We start from the raw sequence: 20716 nt of genomic DNA, 5'->3' as shown, positions 1-20716 counted from the left end.
TCTAGGGTTGTGCGCCCATCTCACTCAAGAGGCCGGGGGCCAGCGCTGTCCGGAGACACTTCCGGGTCACGTGGCCAGCGTGACATCGCTGCTCTGGCGAGCCAGAGCCGCACACGGAAACGCCGTTTACCTTCCCGCTAGTAAGCGGTACCTATTTATCTACTTGCACCTGGGAGTGCTTTCGAACTGCTAGGTTGGCAGGCGCTGGGACCGAACAACGGGAGCGCACCCCGCCGCGGGGATTCGAACCGCCGACCTTTCGTTCAGCAAGTCCTAGGCACTGAGGCTTTTACCCACAGCGCCACACACAAAAACCCTTTTGAACGGCAACTCTGCACATGGCATCAGAGTTTAGAATTAGATCACTGAGCCTACAAGATTTCATGCACATTATTTATTTTTTCTGTAATTTTCAGATATGGGGCATCTGTGTGTATTTTCCTGTCTTAGGCAAAAATGGCAATCTCCCCAAATTATGTTCCTATCACACACACGAACATTAGTCCCTTTCCTGCTCTCTTTTCAAGTTGTTCACTTTGGGGAGGGAATCACTGAGAATATTCTTTTTCTAGATATAAAGCAACAGAACTGATATAAAGAAATCAACCCAGCTTGAGAATGTTGGCCAAACATTAGTAAAATGCAGGTCTGCTTTGAAAGGGCTAATTTGACTGTAATAGAAAGAAATAATGCATACAAAGAACTGTTTATCAATATGCTAATTCTAGAAGATTTCAGAAATGTCTCATTTTTCACTTGACAATCAAACCTTCATGATTTCGAAAACATGTATTTATACTTCCCCTTCCTCTCCAATAAAAACAGGCACATTACAATTAGTGGAGAAACAGCCAAGAGCTATTCAAGGATTAGAACACTGTAACATGCTGTCAATATTCATAGACTTTTCTCAGATAGTCTGGTAGTTATGTTCACCATGCCCCAGTTTCTTACATTCCTCAAGTCAAGTGCAGAGTTTTGTGTAGTGGATAAGTATTACAATTCCTTTCCACCCAAAACACAGAAAACGTCTAAATGTGAATTAGTGGGCTGGTTCACACATAATGCTAAACCATATTTTGTATTAGGTGCATGAGCCTGAATGATGCCTTGTGCCTGAGTACTCTCTTGTCTTCCCACATAGTTAGGAGAAGGACAAAATCAGGATTCATATCTGCATTCCCAGATTTTTGTCATGTCATTACGTACAAACGAGAAATTTTGCTTTAAAATAAATTAGAGGATGTTAAGCAAGTCACCTTCACAACCCATGGTTTGAAGCTGGCTTGTCTGCAATTGCTATAATATTTTAAACCACAAGTCAAGTTTCGGAAAGTGAAACTGAATTATGGGTTGTTATTTGTTATTTCTCCTAGCCATATGGGAGGAGAGGGGACCTATTGGAGACAGAGGTTCATGTACATATATATAAAAACATAGTAAAACATTAAACCTTAAAAAGCCCTATACAGGGCTGCCTTCAGATGTCTCCTAAAATATATATAATAACTCATCTCTTTGACATCTGATGGGAGGGCATTCCACAGGGTGGGTACCACTACCGATAAGGCACTCTGCCTGGTTCCCTGTAACTTTACTTCTCGCAGTGTGGGAACTACCAGAAGGCCCTTGGTGCTGGATCTCAGCTGTATCCTAGTTCAGCATTACAGTATAGGCAAACTAGACCAGCCGCTCCAGATGAATGAATTCTGATTCTGATTGCATGGAGGCTTGGCTCATGCAATTCTTTTTTTCTCTCCCCCCCCCCCATATTTTATTTTCAATTTTCAATAATTTATCAATTTAGCATCCAAATTACTTACTTATTCATCCCTTCTAGACTTCCCCCCACCCCTGGTTTCCAATTTCTCCCCTTTATTATCTTACACATCTTTCGTTTTCCATTCTGTTACAAGTCCATTGATAACCCTGGCTCATACAATTCCCCACCATGTGATGAGGCATTTGCGTAGAACATCTTGCTCTCATCTGCTGCTCCTCAACCATATGAATTTATGGTGAATTTATGAAAGAGCAAACTTCTTTTTAAATTGGGATTAGTACAAAGTGTCATTTTATTTTTAAATGTTTATACATATATACTTAAAACAGTTTTAAGTGGTTTTATAAGTTATAGAAGCTTATTTGGTGAAAGTTGTAAATTGGTATTAAGTTGATATGAACTAGTATTTCAAAGCCCATATTAAACTAATTTAACAGCCTGTTTCCATGATGGTAATTCTGGCAAAAGATCAGGCAGATGGTCCCTCAAACTGAGCATACACTACAATTTCCAGTACAACAGCTTCTGACAGCAATTGCTCCTTTCCAAGCATTGCAAGGGAACAGCCCCTACAAGTCCTTTTGTGACAATTCAAAGGTCTTTCTGATCTATCACTGACTGGTACAACACTGTGTCTGGCTTTCCTGCAAATAAACACTGGCAAGAAAGTAAGGAAGAGTTTGCATCAACAGCAGCAGCTGTTTATGTCAAAGTACCTACGCAAGTGTATAGAACTTGACTGGTCACTCTGCAAGATTCCACTGACAAATTAAGGCAAGCCTAAAAAACAGATCAAGTGGGTGGTAGCACCTGGAAGGAATGTAACTTGAGCAATTATTTAAGCAGCTGCACTGCAAATAGCTCTGGTGAATATACCATGGTGAAACTTCTTTCAATACACAAATGGACTATTACATTTTCAAGCAGTGAGTCCTACTTATGTTTGAAGTTTAAGGGGCTCGTGGAGATAACTTTCAGGTGAGCAACAGGACAAGGTCAAATATGAAAAAAATGTTATTCCCTTTAATAAAATATTTGCGAACTGCTGATATGGAAGACTAAGCTTTTTTTTTGGCATGCAACACTGTATTAAGAACAGTCAATTAACTGGAATATACAATAAATTTCAAATATCTCATTGGGAATTTGTTTGTCTCATTGGGAATTTAACAGTTTGCACTTAAACACAACATTCAAAAGCAATACTCCCCAAAGCAAGTGATAAAAATAAATAAATAGGAGGTGGGTTGTTTTTTTAGCATAATAACTGGTATTGGCACATGCACAGGATCTGGTCAGTGCATGAATGAAACACCATCAGGGAATACAATGTACACTGTCTTATGTTTCACCATGAAAGAAAGTAAGGATATAAATATAATAAATTTATTCAGTACGCACTGAATAAGATGATGTCACTTCTTTTTGCCATTTATATATTTTTAGATACAATATTAAATGCCCTTAAAGTAGAGCTTCAGTTTTTTGAAACAAGTGTATGCTCCATCATTACTTTGATTACTATTTATATGAATTTTACCTCTACACAGGTCTTCATTCCTGAGGCAGCAGCATAGTGTAAAGGTGTATTTCTTTTATTATCAACGGCGTCAATGGCTGCTCTTTCATATTCTCCTTGGTCAAGTTTTGCTCCTTTCCATTTCAGGATCATCTGCAGACAATCTGCTCTTCTGAAATCATCTTCAAAGGGCCGTGTCAATCGAGGCTGAAGAGCTCCGTCCGATATCATAATCTGAGGCCCCATGCAAAGCAAGTGCATAGAGGTCTCATTGTGCACATTTCGTTTATTTGGGTTGCCATCTCTTACAAAAAGAAAAGTTCTATACAGAGAAAGTAAAGAAATAAAGCAGTAAATAAGAAGCAGATTTTTATAATGACATGGGAAATAAAGGTACAGTAAAGATACAGTAAAGATTGAGGAAAATCATATATAAACTGGAAATCTCCTAGGAGGCTTAGTTTGGTCAGAATCGAATATACACTTCCAGAGTTAACACTAATAATCACTTCTGGTAAGTGAACCACCATAGCTGCTAGAGGGCCATGGAAATTTGTGTCCTGGGCTTTTTAGACTCATCTGCCCATGTACATTGGTTGCCAGATGTGAATTCTTTTTCAGCTCCCCTGCCCCACTAAAAGTATTTATCATACTTCTAATACATTTATAAAAACTGTATTGACCTGAATATAAGCTGCACCTTTAAAATTCAAGGGGGGAAAAGGAAAAAAAGACAATACTCGAATATAAGCCACTCCCTTAAAATTCCATAGGCACTCACACCTATTCTGTTTTACTGTATGTCTATTTCGGAAGCGATATTGTAAAAGCCCATTTTTGTTAGGTCGCAAATTTAAGCTGTACTTTAATTTTTCACGGTCAGAATTTGGAAAAAAAGTGTGGTTTATATTCAGGCCAAAACAGTACTTCTAATACATTTATCATAGTTTTAATACAATACAAATGCAAAAGAGAGGCATCTTCTCATCTGCAAACTTTTAAATGAATGGGCTATTCTGTAGCCGGAAGACTTTCCTTGTTTCTATACATCCTATTTGATGAAGCCTGTCAGAAATCCTACTCAATGTTGTTGGCGTTATTATATTAGATCTTCTCATATTGTCATTTAAAAATGCAGCCCTGTAATGACTATTTGATAATATACTGCATAATCTAATATTGCTTTATGACTCACTGAATCAGGATGATGTGTATCTTTGTTTTAAACTGCTCTGTACCAGTGTTTATAAATACAGGAAGCTGTTTTCTTAAGATACTCCTGATAATATTAATAGCCTGTAGCTTCCTGGTAGCCACAAATAGAATTGATGTGTAATAAAAAATGTTAAACCAAAGGGCCATACACTATAAGGCATACACTGAAGAATTTATATTATTTAATAATCAGTCTGGTTTAATTAGATCTTGTTTGTTCCAGAAGCATCTGCCACAGGGAAGATCAACTGCAATTCCAGAAACAGAGGATTGATGCTTAAAAAAACTACCTTTCCTCTCTTTTCCAAATATTTGGCACAGCAGAAACATTGCAGCTCTTGAAGCGCTGCCTTCCACCACTTAAAGATGAAAGCTTCATCCCTTTCTCAAAATTGCAAGTAGAGCGAGCACCATATCACTGCAGTCTTTATTTTACAAACACTTGCACAATACAGTGTTCTTGTACTAACTCCGACTTTTCCATAGAAAAGAAAGAAGCAGAGTTATGTTCATTTGAACACTGGCCTACATAGAGCAACTCCTGAGCTGAAAGTAAATACCACCAAGGTCTTCAGCAACCTTTTAGGGCTATGAGGATAAGAAATCAAACATGCATGCCCTCATCTTAGAACTATTCTGGAGCATATGTGCATATTGGAACTGGAGCCAGTGTAAAGAGGTTTTCCATGGCAAAATATTGAACTTGTACATCAAAAGGTAGTACTACATTAGATTATGATGATATCAAAGCACATGATATGTCACTTAGCACATCTAGAAACACTATGAACAAAGCAACAATACTCACCCCAATATTCGGTTCATCCCATGCCTGGCAGCATAATGTAATGGAGTGTTATGCTGGTAGGGTTCTCCATAGGAAATATTAGGGTCCAGAGATTCTTTTAGTTGAGGGTTGCTCTCATATATTTGGCAGGCCAAATTTTCATCTCCATTTATAAGTGCTTTGCGGAATTTAGTAGTTGTATTTCCCATGTTGTTCTTAGTGGGGTGGTGCTTCTTCTGCCCCCCTTCAAACACTTGGTGTGGAGGTCAACAACATCTTTTAAATTCTGAAACAAGCAAATAGCATTGCAAATTGGGTTGAAGAAGCTATACTAGGAATTTGCCTAAAATTAATCAACCCTTTAGGCAAATTACAATCTAAGAAGCATTTATACTGTCCTTATTTGAAAACACTAAGATTCCTTCAACTATCTAGTTCTACATAGTTTTAACTTGTGCTCTGTAAAACCATTAACATCTTTACTACATAAACTTGGTAAAACATTTCCAGATATACACTTTGGACCCAAATCAGTGGAAACTGCATAATAATAACATTTCCGTCAACCTCATCCTGCAGTGGTACAAGACAAATCTCAAACAAAATTTTTGTTAGTAAATAAAAAACTCTAGGAAAGAATTGGGATTTGAAGAAAGCCTGGGGATAGGAAAATTATTTAAACTCCATTATACATTAAGGTAAATCATGTGCATCTGATCTACAAATTTTCCTTAATCCAATCACTGGGGAATATTTCCCAGTAACTTTTATATCATACTTGTGTGGAACAGCAGATAAATTTACCATGCTGATGCACTCAGCTCAAGTCTTTACTGGGAATTTTCATGAACAACTATTCTCAGCATTAAACAGGCGCTTTCATGGACCTGAAATATTCGTCAAAAGTAATAGTTTTGTGCCATTTTGCTCCTGTTCAAAGAAGCGCTTCAACACATCCCACCCCATTTTAGAACAGGGTTCTTCTTACTGTCTTTGTGTTCAAGTCAGTCAGAGATATCAGGGCCAGTGTGACAACACAACAGCACCAGATAGCCAATCAGTGAATGCTACACTGCTGGCCCTAGGTTCATTAATTTCAGTGGGTTTACTCTGGGTAGGACAAGCATTGGATACAAGCCATAGACTGTTGGCCTGGTAAAGGCATGCAGGCATGAGTAATGGAAGCTAATATTCCCAGCATAGCCACCAGTGACAATCTGTAGAGACATGGTGATGTTTATAAGACAAGCGTCTGCTAGCGAAAACCTATAGTAGTTGCTAGCTCGGCTGGGCGAACAACCAGCTGTGGAGATGAACATGCCAATTCAATACTCTACAGTGCTGACATGCTGAGACTGCAAACTAGAACTGATACCTGAATGCATTACCCAAACATTTGTTGATTCTACTTTAATGTATAAATTATTTAGATTCAGCTGTGTGACTTACCTATGAATTGTGCTAAAAGTGTTTAATTATTATTACAAGCCCAAATCATTAATACAATAAAAAAAATCTGGAATTTTCAATATATAATGTTGTAGAAGCAATCTAAATATATTTGGTTCAAAGAACTAGTCTTAAAGCAGATTTCATGCAGAAGTAAATAAAGACACAGGAAGGAGAAGATATGTCTATGGAATGGAAGATGCAAACCAGGAAGAAGATTATCATAACATGCCGATTAGATTATGGAAAATAGGGGTAGTTAACCTATCACTCATAATAAACTTTGCAAAGGGAAGCAAAAGGCAGGCACGGGTAAAGGAAGGAATAGCTGAAGGAGAAAAGAATGACATGGATACTAAGAATCCACATCTTTAAGGGCATGTTTATATAAACACTTCTAAAACGAGGGACAGGGAGCTAGATCCGACCAATAGGCCGGATCCTGAATGTTCCCAACCCCAAATGCCATTTTGACAGGAGGACAGGCCACCCATGATGAATCATTTGCTTTTACCATGACATCAGAAGAAGGGTTTTCTTTTCTCAGAAAGCCTGCCTTGTAACCTAGATGTGTCCCGAAGTTGAAACAAAACACAAAGGTTCCTGGGTAGGCAGAGAGCTAAAGTAAAGAGAAACATGCTAGTCTTTAATTTAACAAGGGCAGGGATTAATTTGGGATGGTGTTACTAGGTAGTAAGTGTCAATTTAAGTCAAGCCTAATTATATAGTATTACTGAATGGCTATTTAGTCCAGCATTCTGCTTCTCTCACTGGACAACCCAATGCCTACTAGAAGCTCATAGTCATCTCTCCCTTTTATTCCCTGGAACTGGTGTTCAGTGGCATGGTTCCATGGATCCTCTAAGTATTGTGTAAGTATCATGCCTAGCAGCCACTGATAGTCTTCCTTGCCCATGAATTTTTCTACTCTCCTTTAAAGCCATGTAAGTTGGAAGCTATGAGCATATCCTGTGTCAGTGTTTTCCATAGTTTTAACTACCGTATTTTTCTCTCTATTACACGCAGATTTTTTCTCCTAAAAAGGAAGGGGAAATGTCTGTGCGTGTTATGGAGCGAATGTGGGGGGGGGGGTCCCTGGAGCCGATTAGAGGAGTGCAGGAACAAAAATCAGCAAAAATCAAAGCGCGTTGTGTCGGAGAAGGGAAACCTGAAAAGAGGAAGTGGTTGCTTTCCTGCATTCTGCCTCAGGGTCTTACTGCCCACCCTCCTCTGTTTTGTTGCTGTGTTTGCTCAAACGGAACAAAGAGCAGGCAAATCCCCTCCCCTCCAGGCAAGCAGAGGGGAAAGCAGAGGTCTTTCCTTCTAATTCCTCTCCGTGCTCCTCGCAGGCAGCCAGAAAACATGCAGGAGGAGAGAGAAAGCTGGCTTCGGTTTGTGGAAACTTTTGCCTTTTTTTCCTCCCTCCTGTTAAATCCCTCTCCTGCTTTCTTAGCCAGCTGCTTCTCTGCACACCGCTCTCTTGTCCCTTCTGTGTTTTTCCTTCACTCCCCACTTAAAATGTAGTTACAAAGCATGGATCCACATGGATCCTCAGGATCTTTGCATTGGGCCACCCCAAATTCACCATCAGATCACATAGCAGCCTGCCCCCCTAAAATCACACACCCACTGTTGCCTGGGGCTGCAATGGTGCAAAAATGTGGTTAAAAAGCATGGATCCACATGGATCCTCAGGATCTTTGCATTGGGCCACCCCAAATTCACCATCAGATCACATAGCAGCCTGCCCCCCAAAAATCACACACCCACTGTTGCCTGGGGCTGCAATGGTGCAAAAATGTGGTTAAAAAGCATGGATCCACATGGATCCTCAGGATCTTTGCATTGAGCTACCCCAAATTCACCATCAGATCACATGTCTGTGGCCACAGCATGAAGCACAAAAATGATACATCCACTGTTTCATTCAGAATTTTTTTCCTTGTTTTCCTCCTCTAAAAACGATGTGCGTGTTATGGTCAGGTGCGTGTTATAGAGCGAAAAATACGGTATGTACTATGCGAAAAAGTGTTCCCATTTGTCTTCCTTGTATTTTTCACCATTCAGCTCTAACGGATGACCCCCAGTTCTAGTGTCTTAACAATGGGAGAACAACTGAAATGAAGATCTGTTAGTACCATTGTGTTTGCAGATCTTTGGTTTTGACAACTGTGCACATCTTAGCCATGAATACTATTTTTTCTCAATAAAAAAGCCCAGGAGAAGGACAGAAATCCATTTATACTTTCCATGAAGGATCAAAAGATATATCTAATTACAGCATGTGATTAGAAAAAACCCCTGGTTGTGTTATACTTTCCAAGAATTAGCATTATGATAATTTTATAAATGCTACTAGGCAAACAGACATTATTGCTCTCCTAAAGACATTCATTTATATTCCTTTAACAATGAAGCAATTTAACCAGCACATGCCACTTAAAGTTACAGATAGGTAGCCGTGTTGGTCTGCCATAGTCAAAACAAAAAAAATTCCTTCCAGTAGCACCTTAAAGACCAACTAAGGTAGCACCTTAAAGACCAACTAAGTTTAAGCGGGTGGCGCTGTGGGTAAAAGCCTCAACGCCTAGGGCTTGCCGATCGAAAGGTCGGTGGTTCGAATCCCCGTGGCGGGGTGCGCTCCCGTTGTTCAGTCCCAGCGCCTGCCAACCTAGCGATTCGAAAGCACCCCCGGGTGCAAGTAGATAAATAGGGACCGCTTACTAGCGGGAAGGTAAACGGTGTTCCGTGTGCGGCTCTGGCTCGCCAGATGCAGCTTTGTCACGCTGGCCACGTGACCCGGAAGTGTCTCCGGACAGCACTGGCCCCCGGCCTCTTGAGTGAGATGGGCGCACAACCCTAGAGTCTGTCAAGACTGGCCCGTACGGGCAGGGGTACCTTTACCTTTACCTTAAGTTAGTTCTTGGTATGAGCTTTCGTGTGCATGCACACTTCTTCAGATACACATCTGAAGAAGTGTGCATGCACACGAAAGCTCATACCAAGAACTAACTTAGTTGGTCTTTAAGGTGCTACTGGAAGGAATTTTTTTTGTTATGCCACTTAAAGACACTTCATTTCAAAACATAAGTCAAATACAAATGAAAGACACCATTTCAAAATATTAAAAGAACTACAAAGCGAAGAACACAATTTTAAAAGAAAGCATTGCTATCTATCCAAAGTCCACGATTATTTATAAACAATCTGAAGTCTTAAAGATATTTAAGAATTTGAGAGAAGGAGTCCAAGAACAGTCTTTCTCAAAGCTGATTCTTATACTTCCTTCTGAGGAGAAAAAGTCTCTAAGTATCTCATATTCCTACACAGCCCATATGAAAATCTCAACAACTATCAGGTATTTTTCCTTGCAGACCTTTTTCTGAAACAATAAACTTCTGATTTTTTTTACATGTAGATTATGTTGGCTAAACAGCTCCAGGTCAAAGGGTTGCAGGCAACTAAGTTTTACTCAGAGTAGACCCACTGAAATGAATGAACCTAAGTTCATTAATGTCCATTTATTTCAATGGGTCCACTCTGAGCACGACTAAATATAAGATACAACCCAAAATGTAGTCCTCACTCTATTTTACAACATTATGCCAATCAATATGCCAATGTCAAACAATTATACATTTAAGCCAAGAAGTGAACCAACCTTTTCTTTACACATATAGCACCTTTGGTCCTTCTTTGCACCAATGATAGCTGGTGATCAGTTTTCCAGCTCAGACACAATAAATTTCATGACTTCCTAAAATAACCTTGGGTGATACTTTACATCGTCCAGAAAGTTGGCTGTAATAGCAGATTTCATGGATTTCACTAGATGATCCTTTGGTGTCCCTTCCAACTCTACAGTTCTATGATTCTCATGTGGCCTGCCACAAACAAGCCATCATCCACTTGACTTAACTTTGCTGCATGGTAGGAAAAGCTTAACTTCTTATTTTATAGAGGTGATCGCTTGTGTAAGCTAATTTCCTGTCCCTGAGAGAATTCCTTGCTCTCTAGCTGTCAATCATGACCCCCCCCCCCCCGATTAAGATTTGGATTGGATCACCCTGATTAAACAGCATAAAACATGGAATATGCCCATAAACATTTCCAGAGGAGACCAGCTGCAATAGCCCTAAGTGTGTAAGTCCTGGGTATATTCGGTTGTCTAGTATATGACTAAATCTGAGATGGGGTACCCATAGCCCTCCAGATGCTACTGACCTCAACACCCAACAGCCTTAATCACTATGGCCAATGGTCAGGAATGATGCAAGTGTTAGTTCAGCTACATCTAGACCAGTGTTTCCCAACCTTGTGCCTCCAGCTGTTTTTGGACTACAATTCCCATCATCCCTTGCCACTGGTCTTGCTAGTCAGGGATGATGGGAGTTGTAGTTCAAAAACAGCTGGAGGCACAAGGTTGGGAAACACTGATCTAGACTTCCACAGGATCCCCAACACAAGACAAGATAGACCAATATTGTGGTTCAGTGTTTTGCTTTTGTCTTTTGATTGTGCATACACTCGTTTCTCTTTTCTTTCCATACTCCAATTAAATAGACTTAATAGTTGAATATATATACTGTCTGGACACCCTCAAGAGTTGCCTGTTGCCTCCTCCCACATTGTTTAGCTCACCTGGGCTATGTTACTTGGATTAAAAGGCATGGGAGATCAAGAGGGATGATGAGCTGAAGTTGCAAAGCCAGAGACTTGGGAGTTCAGTTGGCAGCTCCAGCAAGTCATAAGGCAGTGGAGATCTTGTGGTTTTATATCTGGATAGATTAAAACCTTGGCAATGTCTCCCATAGCCAATTATCTTCTCTAAAGGGGAAACGCTTGAAGGAAATCTATCAGAAGTTGATCTGAGCACATTATATATTTGTGCTATATGTTACCTAAATCAAATAATAAATAATAATAATTTTATTATTTATATGCTGCCCATCTGTACAGGGTTGCCTTCCGACATCTTCTAAAAGCCATATAGTTATTTATCTGTTTGCTATCTGATGGGAAGGCATTCCAAAGGTTGGCCCCACTACTGAGAAGACCCTCTGCCTGGTTCCCTGTAACTTCACTTCTTGCAGTGGGGGAACTGCCAGAAGGCTTTTGGAGCTGGATCTCAGTGTCTAGGCTAGACGATGGAGGTGGAGACGCTCCATCTATGCACTGAACAATCATCACCAGTAATCTTAAAAATGTAATCAAGATCAACGTGCTTTCTTAGTATTACAATATTAGAATCATACCAACATAACTATATAAATGTTTCCCATACACATGTCCAGGACTAAAATAATGAACATTCCATATACCTGCATTTATCACACACATTACAAGATTTCAACTGAAATACATGAGTATTGCATGATCCAATGCAAATCACAACTGTTAGCATATAAATAGGATAATTAAAGTCAACTGATAATTAGAAAATACTTGTCTTCAAACAACAAAGATGACTTAGCTACTTTGTTGGGCCCAGGAGGTGGAGGAAAGATTTGAGCTACTAAGCAACCACAATATACATTCCCCAGCAAGCATTAACATCAAGTTGTGTCTCTGTTGCAGTTGCCAAGCAGTGTCACTGGGGAAGTTAAGAATAGTGGTGGAACCGAGCTACTGGCTGCAGTATTCTCCCTTCAGAAGACAGCAGTCTCACATATAAGGAAGCATTTCCAAGTAACTCTAAAGAGAATTTATTTTAAATAATTGAAAACCGCCTTTGTACAGATACGTTACTAATTGCTAAGCACCTGTTAAGCAGGCCACCACTTGCAGGCCCCCACTACTGCCGCCACCACAACAAGGCCTCGCAGGCTGCCGCTGCTTCTGCCATGATGAGGCTTCACAGGCTGCTGATTATTGTGCCACTACTGCCAGGCTGCTGTTGCTTCTGCCTCCCCTTGCCATTGTTGATTCTGCTGCCGCCTAGTAGGTCTGCTGGCAGTCCCAGATTATTTGTATTCACTATGACTCATCACTGTACTTTGGTAAAAGGTAAAGGGACCCCTGACCATTAGGTCCAGTCGCACATGACTCTGGGTTTGTGGCGCTCATCTCACTTTATTGGCCGAGGGAGCCGGCGTACAGCTTCCGGGTCATGTGGCCATCATGACTAAGCCGCTTCTGGCAAACCAGAGTAGCACATAGAAACTCTGTTTACCTTCCCGCCGGAGCGGTACCTATTTACCTACTAGCACTTTGATGTGCTTTCAAACTGCTAGGTTGGCAGCAGAAGACCAAGCAATGGGAGCTCACCCCATCTTGGGGATTTTAACTGCCAACCCTCTGATCAGCAAGCCCTAGGCTCTGTGGTTCAACCCACAGCACCACCCGTGTACTTTGGTAGCCAAGCCCAAAACCAAAAGTCTCATTTAGATGCATTTGGGCTTGCCTGCTGCTGAAAGCAACCATGAGGTGATTGATAATATCATCATTTATCAGTTTTAGACCCTTAAGTAGTAGCAGTTGCCAGGACATTGTCCTGTTCACCTCTACGTAATTCCTTTCTTATTTCAGAAATTGATATATCACAATGTTTAGCTGGTGATATATGAGGTACCCAGGTGCCTGGGATTTTCCAGACAAACATTTCAGATACCAAGGAGTAACAGAACATTCACAACAAGGATTTGTCCTGGCAGCAAATTTTGGAGGAAATGAAGGTGGCACTTACTGCAGTGGGAACTGATGGTATTGGATTGAGCGCATTCTGAGTTAGTGGAAATGGATGCTTATGTTTATCTGTACAAGCCTCTTTAGTCAATGATTATACACCTAATGATGCTATTCAATGCTTTCATAGCACGAGGAAGTTATTACTGCTATTTGTTTCCTTCCCATTATAGAACTCAGATACCCAAGAAATGAAGATTTAATAGCACTCATGGAATGGGGGTATTAAAAGCAAATTCTGAATATGTTCTTTCACTCACCTCACTTATTTGGCTCATCACTAGGCAGGAAGCCTTATCAAGTGCTGTAAGTGAGGCAGGAGGTTCCTTCTAAATGCAAAGCTCCAAACTACTGAGTTGCCAAATATACAGGAGATTGAATGCTGGAAGCCAAATGGGAAGTAAGGACAGGAGTGTAGCTGAGTAGATCACGCTCAAAGAAAGCAGGGAAGCAACTTTGTTTCCTTCTTTGAGCAATTCCACAACCAGTCATTCACACACGGGAAAGTACTGTAGTAATCAGCATAGGAGACAAGGTAGGTAGGAGAGGCATAGTCTTTCTAGCCAACTAAAATTGTATATTGACATAGATGCCAACCCCAACACAGGGACAGAAATACCAGACACATGGAAAGAGTTAAGACTATGAACTGCTGTTTCATTATTACACAAGAGATGCACGATCTAGGACAACTTAACTCCTTTGGATCTACTTTCCTATTAAAAGTAAGATACCTTAAAAGATATCTATCGCAAAATGCCAAAGGAGCTAAGATAGGATACTGATCAATTATTGGTTGACTATGATTCCATATAATCAAGAATGTTTTTAGGCAAAAGGCAGCATTTCTTTTTATTGGATGATATCATCCAATACGCATTTACACTTGCATGCACCCCTCTTGTAAGCAGGCACTCCTTGCTCTACAACTTTCTCCAGAAAAAACAAAAAAAATTCCTTCCAGTAGCACCTTAAAGACCAACTAAGTTAGTTCTTGGTATGAGCTTTCGTGTGCATGCACACTTCTTCAGATACCTTCTTCAGGTATCTGAAGAAGTGTGCATGCACACGAAAGCTCATACCAAGAACTAACTTAGTTGGTCTTTAAGGTGCTACTGGAAGGAATTTTTTTTTTGTTTTGACTATGGCAGACCAACACGGCTACCTATCTGTTTCTCCAGAAAGTTTCTGCTCTCTCCCTGATTAAATCACACAGTCCAACTACTTTTACTGACCACATGCTGTTCAAGTACAGACATCTCCGAAAATATCATGGTTCAAGAAGCAACATTATACAAGTACACATACGCAATAATCAAATCATATGTCTATAGTTAGGAGCTAGCTGATTGGATTCCTGAATTTTGCTGAAGCCAGAAATTCTAACTGAACAGCTTATTCTATGAGTATGTATGTGATGTATGTATGAGTATGTATGTGATGAGCTATCATAGTGTACATATATACTTCAAGCACCACATGTTCACTGTGAAAGCTTTGTGCTACAGATACAAACACACCGTACACAGTTTGCCACTTGGAAATTATGAAAGTAGTTTACACCACTAAATGCATGTTGCATTTAGAAAGACTGTACAGTGGTACCTCGGGTTACGTTAAATTCGGGTATACTTCTGGGTTTCGCCCCGCGCGCATGCTTAGAAGCGCTCTATTGCACCACACGTGCGTGCAGAAGTGGTCCTCTGGATATGGACTTTTTGGGGTAAGTACGGACCCCCTAGGGCAAATTAAGTTCGTATCCGGGGGATCTACTGTATGTGTAGGCCTCCCAGTGTGTGCAAGAGAACTTGAGTGTGAACTTCTCCCTGCTCAGTCAAACCAATTGCTCAACCAGGTCACCTCTAAAGAAGCACAATGTAAGTTGGAACCATCTGCATCATAAGCAGGTATGCTGAAGACAAGACATACGGCAAGTTTCTCATTTCCCATAAAAGCAAGGGAGCTTTCCCTTCCCAAAGGAAAGGTCCTCTGTATTTGTTGTGTGTTTCTTCAGAAGCACTTTGCCCTCAGGTTCTTTTTAAATAAATGAAACCCACCCCCCATATGTGAATTTTGCCCATGTCCCAGATGCAAAGATATTTTAAAAAGATAGGTAGCACAAGTATCCAGGAATTAGGACTACCACTGCCAATTACATTTGCTGTGGGGAGGAGTCTCAGGTTCAATATCTGGCATCTCCAGGTAGGGTTGGGAGACAATCCTGTCTGAAACCCTGGTGAGCTGCTGCGAGTCACTGTAGCCAATACTGAGCTAGATGGATCAATGGTCCGGGTCAATACAGTATAAGGCAGTTTCCTAGGTTCTTTTTTCTTTGGCTTGGTATCCTGTTAAACATGTGAGAAGTACAATCTTCTCTTGGACCAGGTTTCTACCATTAGAACAGTTCTGTTTTCTGTTACTATCAAATACTAGTTCTACAACTGGCAAGTCTACAATACAGAATTATGCCAGTCTAATTGTCCACACCTTATTATATATATTTTACATGACCTGACAAGGTACTCAAATCATTTTTCAATTGAGTGATATTAGGCGGCTTCTAGAAACAAAAACAACCCTCAATACACAAAGCACTACACAGAACAAACAGCAATTCTATAAAGAAATTTATCTTCAGTATTAATGAAGGCTTAACTTATACTAATCCAGACTGCACCACAGAGAAAGCATTAAAGGCTTAAAATATCATCTTATAAATTTACCTTTAGTACAATCATATCAAATTTAGAACAAATTAATAGTATCATTCAGCCTTCCCTCAACCTCATGCCCTCCAGATATTTTGGACTACAATTTCCATCAGCCTAGGTCTGTATGCCCAATGGCCAGAGAGTTGTACAACAATTGGAGGGCCATAGCCTCACCTGTCGCACCGTTTATCCTTTGGAAAGACACTTAACTTGACCAAAAGCTGATAGCCAGAAGATCTGCTTGAATATGTCAGCATTCTAGAAGTACTAGAAATACAGTAAGTTTTAGGTCTTCAGTACTGTAGTTGTATTAAATTAGATATTGTAAAAAAATGCTAAGTGATGCATTCATAATAGTTAGCACAAATGATCAGAGTTCAGTAGTTCAGCTTACAATTATAGAAAAAGAAAGTTATCAGCTTTCTCCATACCAGAATGTTCACAGATGAGCTATAATACCACAAGTAAGCTGTATTTGTCAGAAGTATTGCACTATACTCATGTGCTTCTACTCTAAACAATACCCTGTCTGAGAGCATGCTGTGTCATATGACTGACTTCTGTAACAGAGAAGATTCTCCCAAGTGTATGAACTGGGTAATTCAGACCCTCTGAATTCCAATTGCTTTGATAATTATCTATCCCAACAGACTATTGAAGGGGAAAGTTGTACCTATTAAGTACCAGCGTCTCTCAGTGTTTCTTAACACAGATAAACAGAATGATGCAGATAGACAAAATTTTAATGGTTATAGATGAATATGTATCTTTATAAACCAAGGGATTTATTTATTTTTTAAAAAAGATAGTAATACATTAGAATCACTCACAATGGACTTTCAGAGATAGGATGAGTTAAAACTAACACATTACTAAGTGAAACTAGGTGGAGGGAAATAGACATACAGTATGCTCTATACAAAATGGCATGTTTCACTTTCTCCCAGGTAGTCAGGACAATATATTGGAATAAATATTAATATGACAACTTCTTAATAAGCTTTATTATATCAAATTCCAGAGGGGAAGTTATATTAGTCTGCAATAGTAAAAACAATGAGTTCTGTTGTACCTTAAAGCCTAACAGATTAAGACATAGCTTTTGTGGGGCAGGCATAGAAAGTATTCACTATAGAATGACTTTTCACCTTCTGTACAATGTAATATCTTAAAACAGGCAATAATAGTTAAGAATGAGGTAATTTTCATTTTAAATATTTATTTATATTACACATTTTACTGTTCACAATTAAGCAAGAAATACTATGTAAAAATGAATTCCTTTGTACAAAAGTAAATTAGACTAATATTCCACTTTGAAAAGAACAGCATGCAAGTACCGTAGTTGTTTATTTACTGGCAGACAGACATTACACAATTGACCTATATCAAATGGAAATTTTCCAATAGCAAATTTAGCTAAAAGTTTCTGTTAAACCAGAGATGGGAAGACTGTGGCCCTCCAGATGCTGGAGTACAACACCCATTCCTGACTATTGGTGGTGCAGGCTGGGCCTGATAGGCATTGGAATCAAGCAGCATATGGAAAGCCACACTTTTCCAGAGTCCTACTTTAATGTACAGTGGTACCTCGGGTTACATATGCTTCAGGTTACAGACTCCGCTAACCCAGAAGTAGTACCTCGGGTTAAGAATTTTGCTTCAGGATGAGAACAGAAATCGCGCAGCAGCAGCAGGAGGCCCCATTGGCTAAAGTGGTGCTTCAGGTTAAGAACAGACCTCCGGAACAAATTAAGTACGTAACCAGAGGTACCACTGTACTGAATGTTTAAATTCAAAGTCACTTGCTTTGAAGCCAAAGGAAACAAACAAGATGAATGCAAGTGATTTCTTCATATACTATATGGTGAAGCTACACAAGGGGTTCAACCATTCTGGAACCAGGAGCTACTGTGGAAATTAAGAAATTGTCATGAGTACCCAAAAAAACCAAAAACCCATTTCACAGAAGATGAACTGCTGATGAGAAGAACCCTGTCCCAGCCAAAACGCCTACACCCCCATCAAACAAAACAGACCAAAAAATTAGTCAACACCTCCCAACCAAAAAAACTCAAATTTACAAAAAAAGGGGGCACGGGGGAGGGGCTTAGTAGGCACCAGAGAAGCTGTCCAAGGGTGCTAGGTTAGGATTGTTGCGGGGGCATGGTGGTTTAACCCTCAAGGGATTATATGCATTACAGTACTAGCACTGCACATTTTCTACCAACTGAATAGATTGTGTTCAAACAGTGCAATGTCCCACAATTCCTCAAGTAAATACTACATTCCACCTCAAAAGAATGTGCATGCCTCCTAAAATCTCTACTTACACAACAGCTAGTTTTCTGCAGTTATTGTTTGGCTTTGATTTTAAAATCAGACTGCAACTTTTCCAGAAGTGGAACATCTTCCAAAAAAATCTGTCCCAAGATCTAAGCAGTCCTTGTCCAATTTATTATATTCTCTTATAAGGAAAAGTTAGCAGAGGTTTACCATGTACCCTGCTTCATAAAATCACCAATTATATTGCAAAGTCCTTCTAATTGTTTCAAAAGCAAGGTTCTAACTACACATGACATAGATCCCCAACAAAAACCAGGTGGCTACTTGTCGTAAAGAAAAGCAGCTTTGGAAGAGGGATTTCAAATATAGAAGCAGTGGAAAGATGTTTCATCCTTCCCCTCACACCCATCTACTGCATCACTGGTCCGGATCCCCCTCCCAATGCTGTTTCTTTTTAGGAAAAGCAGCTGCTAGCCTTTTGTTACATATGCACGTGTAACATATGACTAGGCTCTAACACGTTAATGGTAAGCCTTACATTGTCAAGTGATCCTGGCTGAAATTTGTATTCTATTCTGCTTGTACTATCAACTGAATTAAACAAAGAAGATTTTTCTGGCCTGTACCACTTCCTGTTGTGGCTGTGTGTGTTTGTTTGAATACCGCCCCTCCCCTTCATAATGACTTTCTAGCGTGGGAGGGAAAACCCAGCAAAGAGAAGACTAGTCAGAATCAATTTCCTACCAGGTTAATTGTCTGAAAGCAGGGATCTTTCTCTCCACGGGATACATTCAAAAAACACAACCACACTAGCTACATGAAGTGGTACAGGCCAGAAAAAAACTTTGCCAATTGATCCCTGCTGATGACATTAAGTGGCCTTCACTGATTATAAACTATCTGAATGCATAGTAGTAAGCCCGGATGTGTAATCTAATTTTGTGCATCTGTCTCTCCTCCTCTCTTTAATTTTTTTATACACACACACACACACACGGCCACACCCTTGTACTCAGCGCTATTTGCTCCAGAAATCTGTCTCCTGCCTATAATTTCAGAGTGCTGAAAAGGAGGGCCGGGCACCGCAGGACTTAACGGTGAATCTGAATGAAAAATGTGGAAAAAACCACCACCACCACCACCAACCCGATCTTACCCATAAACATACACTAAGCGGGTTGGGGCAGGATGAGAGAAGAGGCAACAAACCCACCCAACCATTAACAACTCGGGATTTCCAAATATGGAGAGCTATTATGGAGGTATTAAACGAAGGTCCGAAAGCCGCCGCCCCCTCTCCGCTCTCTAGTCAAAGCCAAACCTCCTGAACTGGCTTTGGCGCCGGCCACCCTTGTCTCCCAAAACAGCCCCCCATATCCCGAAAGGCACATTTCTGCGGATGCCCTCGACCCCCTTCCCGAAGGACGATGTCAAGTTACGTGCAACTCCCCTTTATACACCCTCAACAAAGCAAAAGGGAAACCGATGCCTGACTGAAACCCTCTTTTTAATTTTATTTTTTTGGGGTGCCATTCGACTGCTCCCTCGATATATATATTTTTTAAGCACCCAAAAACTAGAGAGTCACGAAAGGGACCCTCCCCGTGGCAACATAAAGACACACACACACACCTCCGACTCACCGGTTCCTCACAGGGTCGCTCCTCGCCGGCTTGCCGGTGCCTCCATCCATCCGCCCGGCGACGGCTGGGAGTAGTTATCCGCTGCCCCTTTCCCTCTTAAGGCGCCGCCACTCCGCTTCCCCGCTCCTCACCTCGTCCCTCCCGACAAGCCCGCGAGGGGCAGCGGGGCCAGAAGCGGCCGTTCAACCCCCTCTTTTCCCCCTCAGAGGTACGGAAAGGCGCCCCCCCCCCCCCGCTAGAGACCCGAGCCGGGTGGCGGTGAGAGAGGGGTGCGCGTGCGCGAGGGCAAGCGCTGGCAAGGGCCCCCCGCCCGCCTTTCTCTCGGCTCGCGCGCCGTTCTCAACCCCCTTTGTTCGGCTTCGGCGGCGGAACTCTCCCGAAAAGCTTCTCCGTCCGTCCGGCTGCTGCACCACGTCTCGCAGGGCCCTTCAGAAAAGCCCCTTTCGCGCTCCAGACCTCGCGAGAGGCCCGCTCCCCTCACGGCCCCAGCGTCTCAAGCCCAGGCATCTCGTGGCAGCTGCGGCATCTCCACACGAAGGAGGAGGAGGAGGAGAAGAAGGGAGAAAGCCGAGGCTGCTGCTGCTGCTGCTGCTGCTCCTCCTCCTCCGGCGGCCAACAACACAGCGGCGGCAACAAGCG

General features: G+C 41.1%; 1 protein-coding gene across 6 annotated transcripts in view; it reads right to left on the bottom strand.

Moving 5' to 3' along the window:
- The window catches only part of ANKIB1 (ankyrin repeat and IBR domain containing 1), a 55141-nt gene extending 34837 nt beyond the window's left edge, over nt 1–20304 (bottom strand). For 5 of the 6 annotated variants that reach the window (XM_028750757.2, XM_028750762.2, XM_028750760.2 and 2 more), the window contains exons 1-3: nt 20078–20304; nt 5326–5590; nt 3324–3624 (exon numbers count right to left, since the gene is read on the bottom strand). In XM_028750757.2, coding sequence (XP_028606590.2) covers nt 3324–3624; nt 5326–5513 — 489 coding nt within the window. In that variant the 5' untranslated portion in view covers nt 5514–5590; nt 20078–20304. Of the gene's footprint in view, nt 1–3323; nt 3625–5325; nt 5591–20066 lie in introns of all 6 variants that reach the window. The other variant, XM_028750758.2, reaches the window with a different exon arrangement.
- Between the last annotated feature and the right edge of the window lie 412 nt (nt 20305–20716).

This window comes from Podarcis muralis, chromosome 12 (genome assembly GCF_964188315.1).
Source record: "Podarcis muralis chromosome 12, rPodMur119.hap1.1, whole genome shotgun sequence".
NCBI classification, from domain to species: Eukaryota; Metazoa; Chordata; class Lepidosauria; order Squamata; family Lacertidae; genus Podarcis; species Podarcis muralis.
The sequence above is the reverse complement of the archived record's forward strand: the minus strand, read 5'-3'. Positions and strand labels throughout refer to the sequence as shown.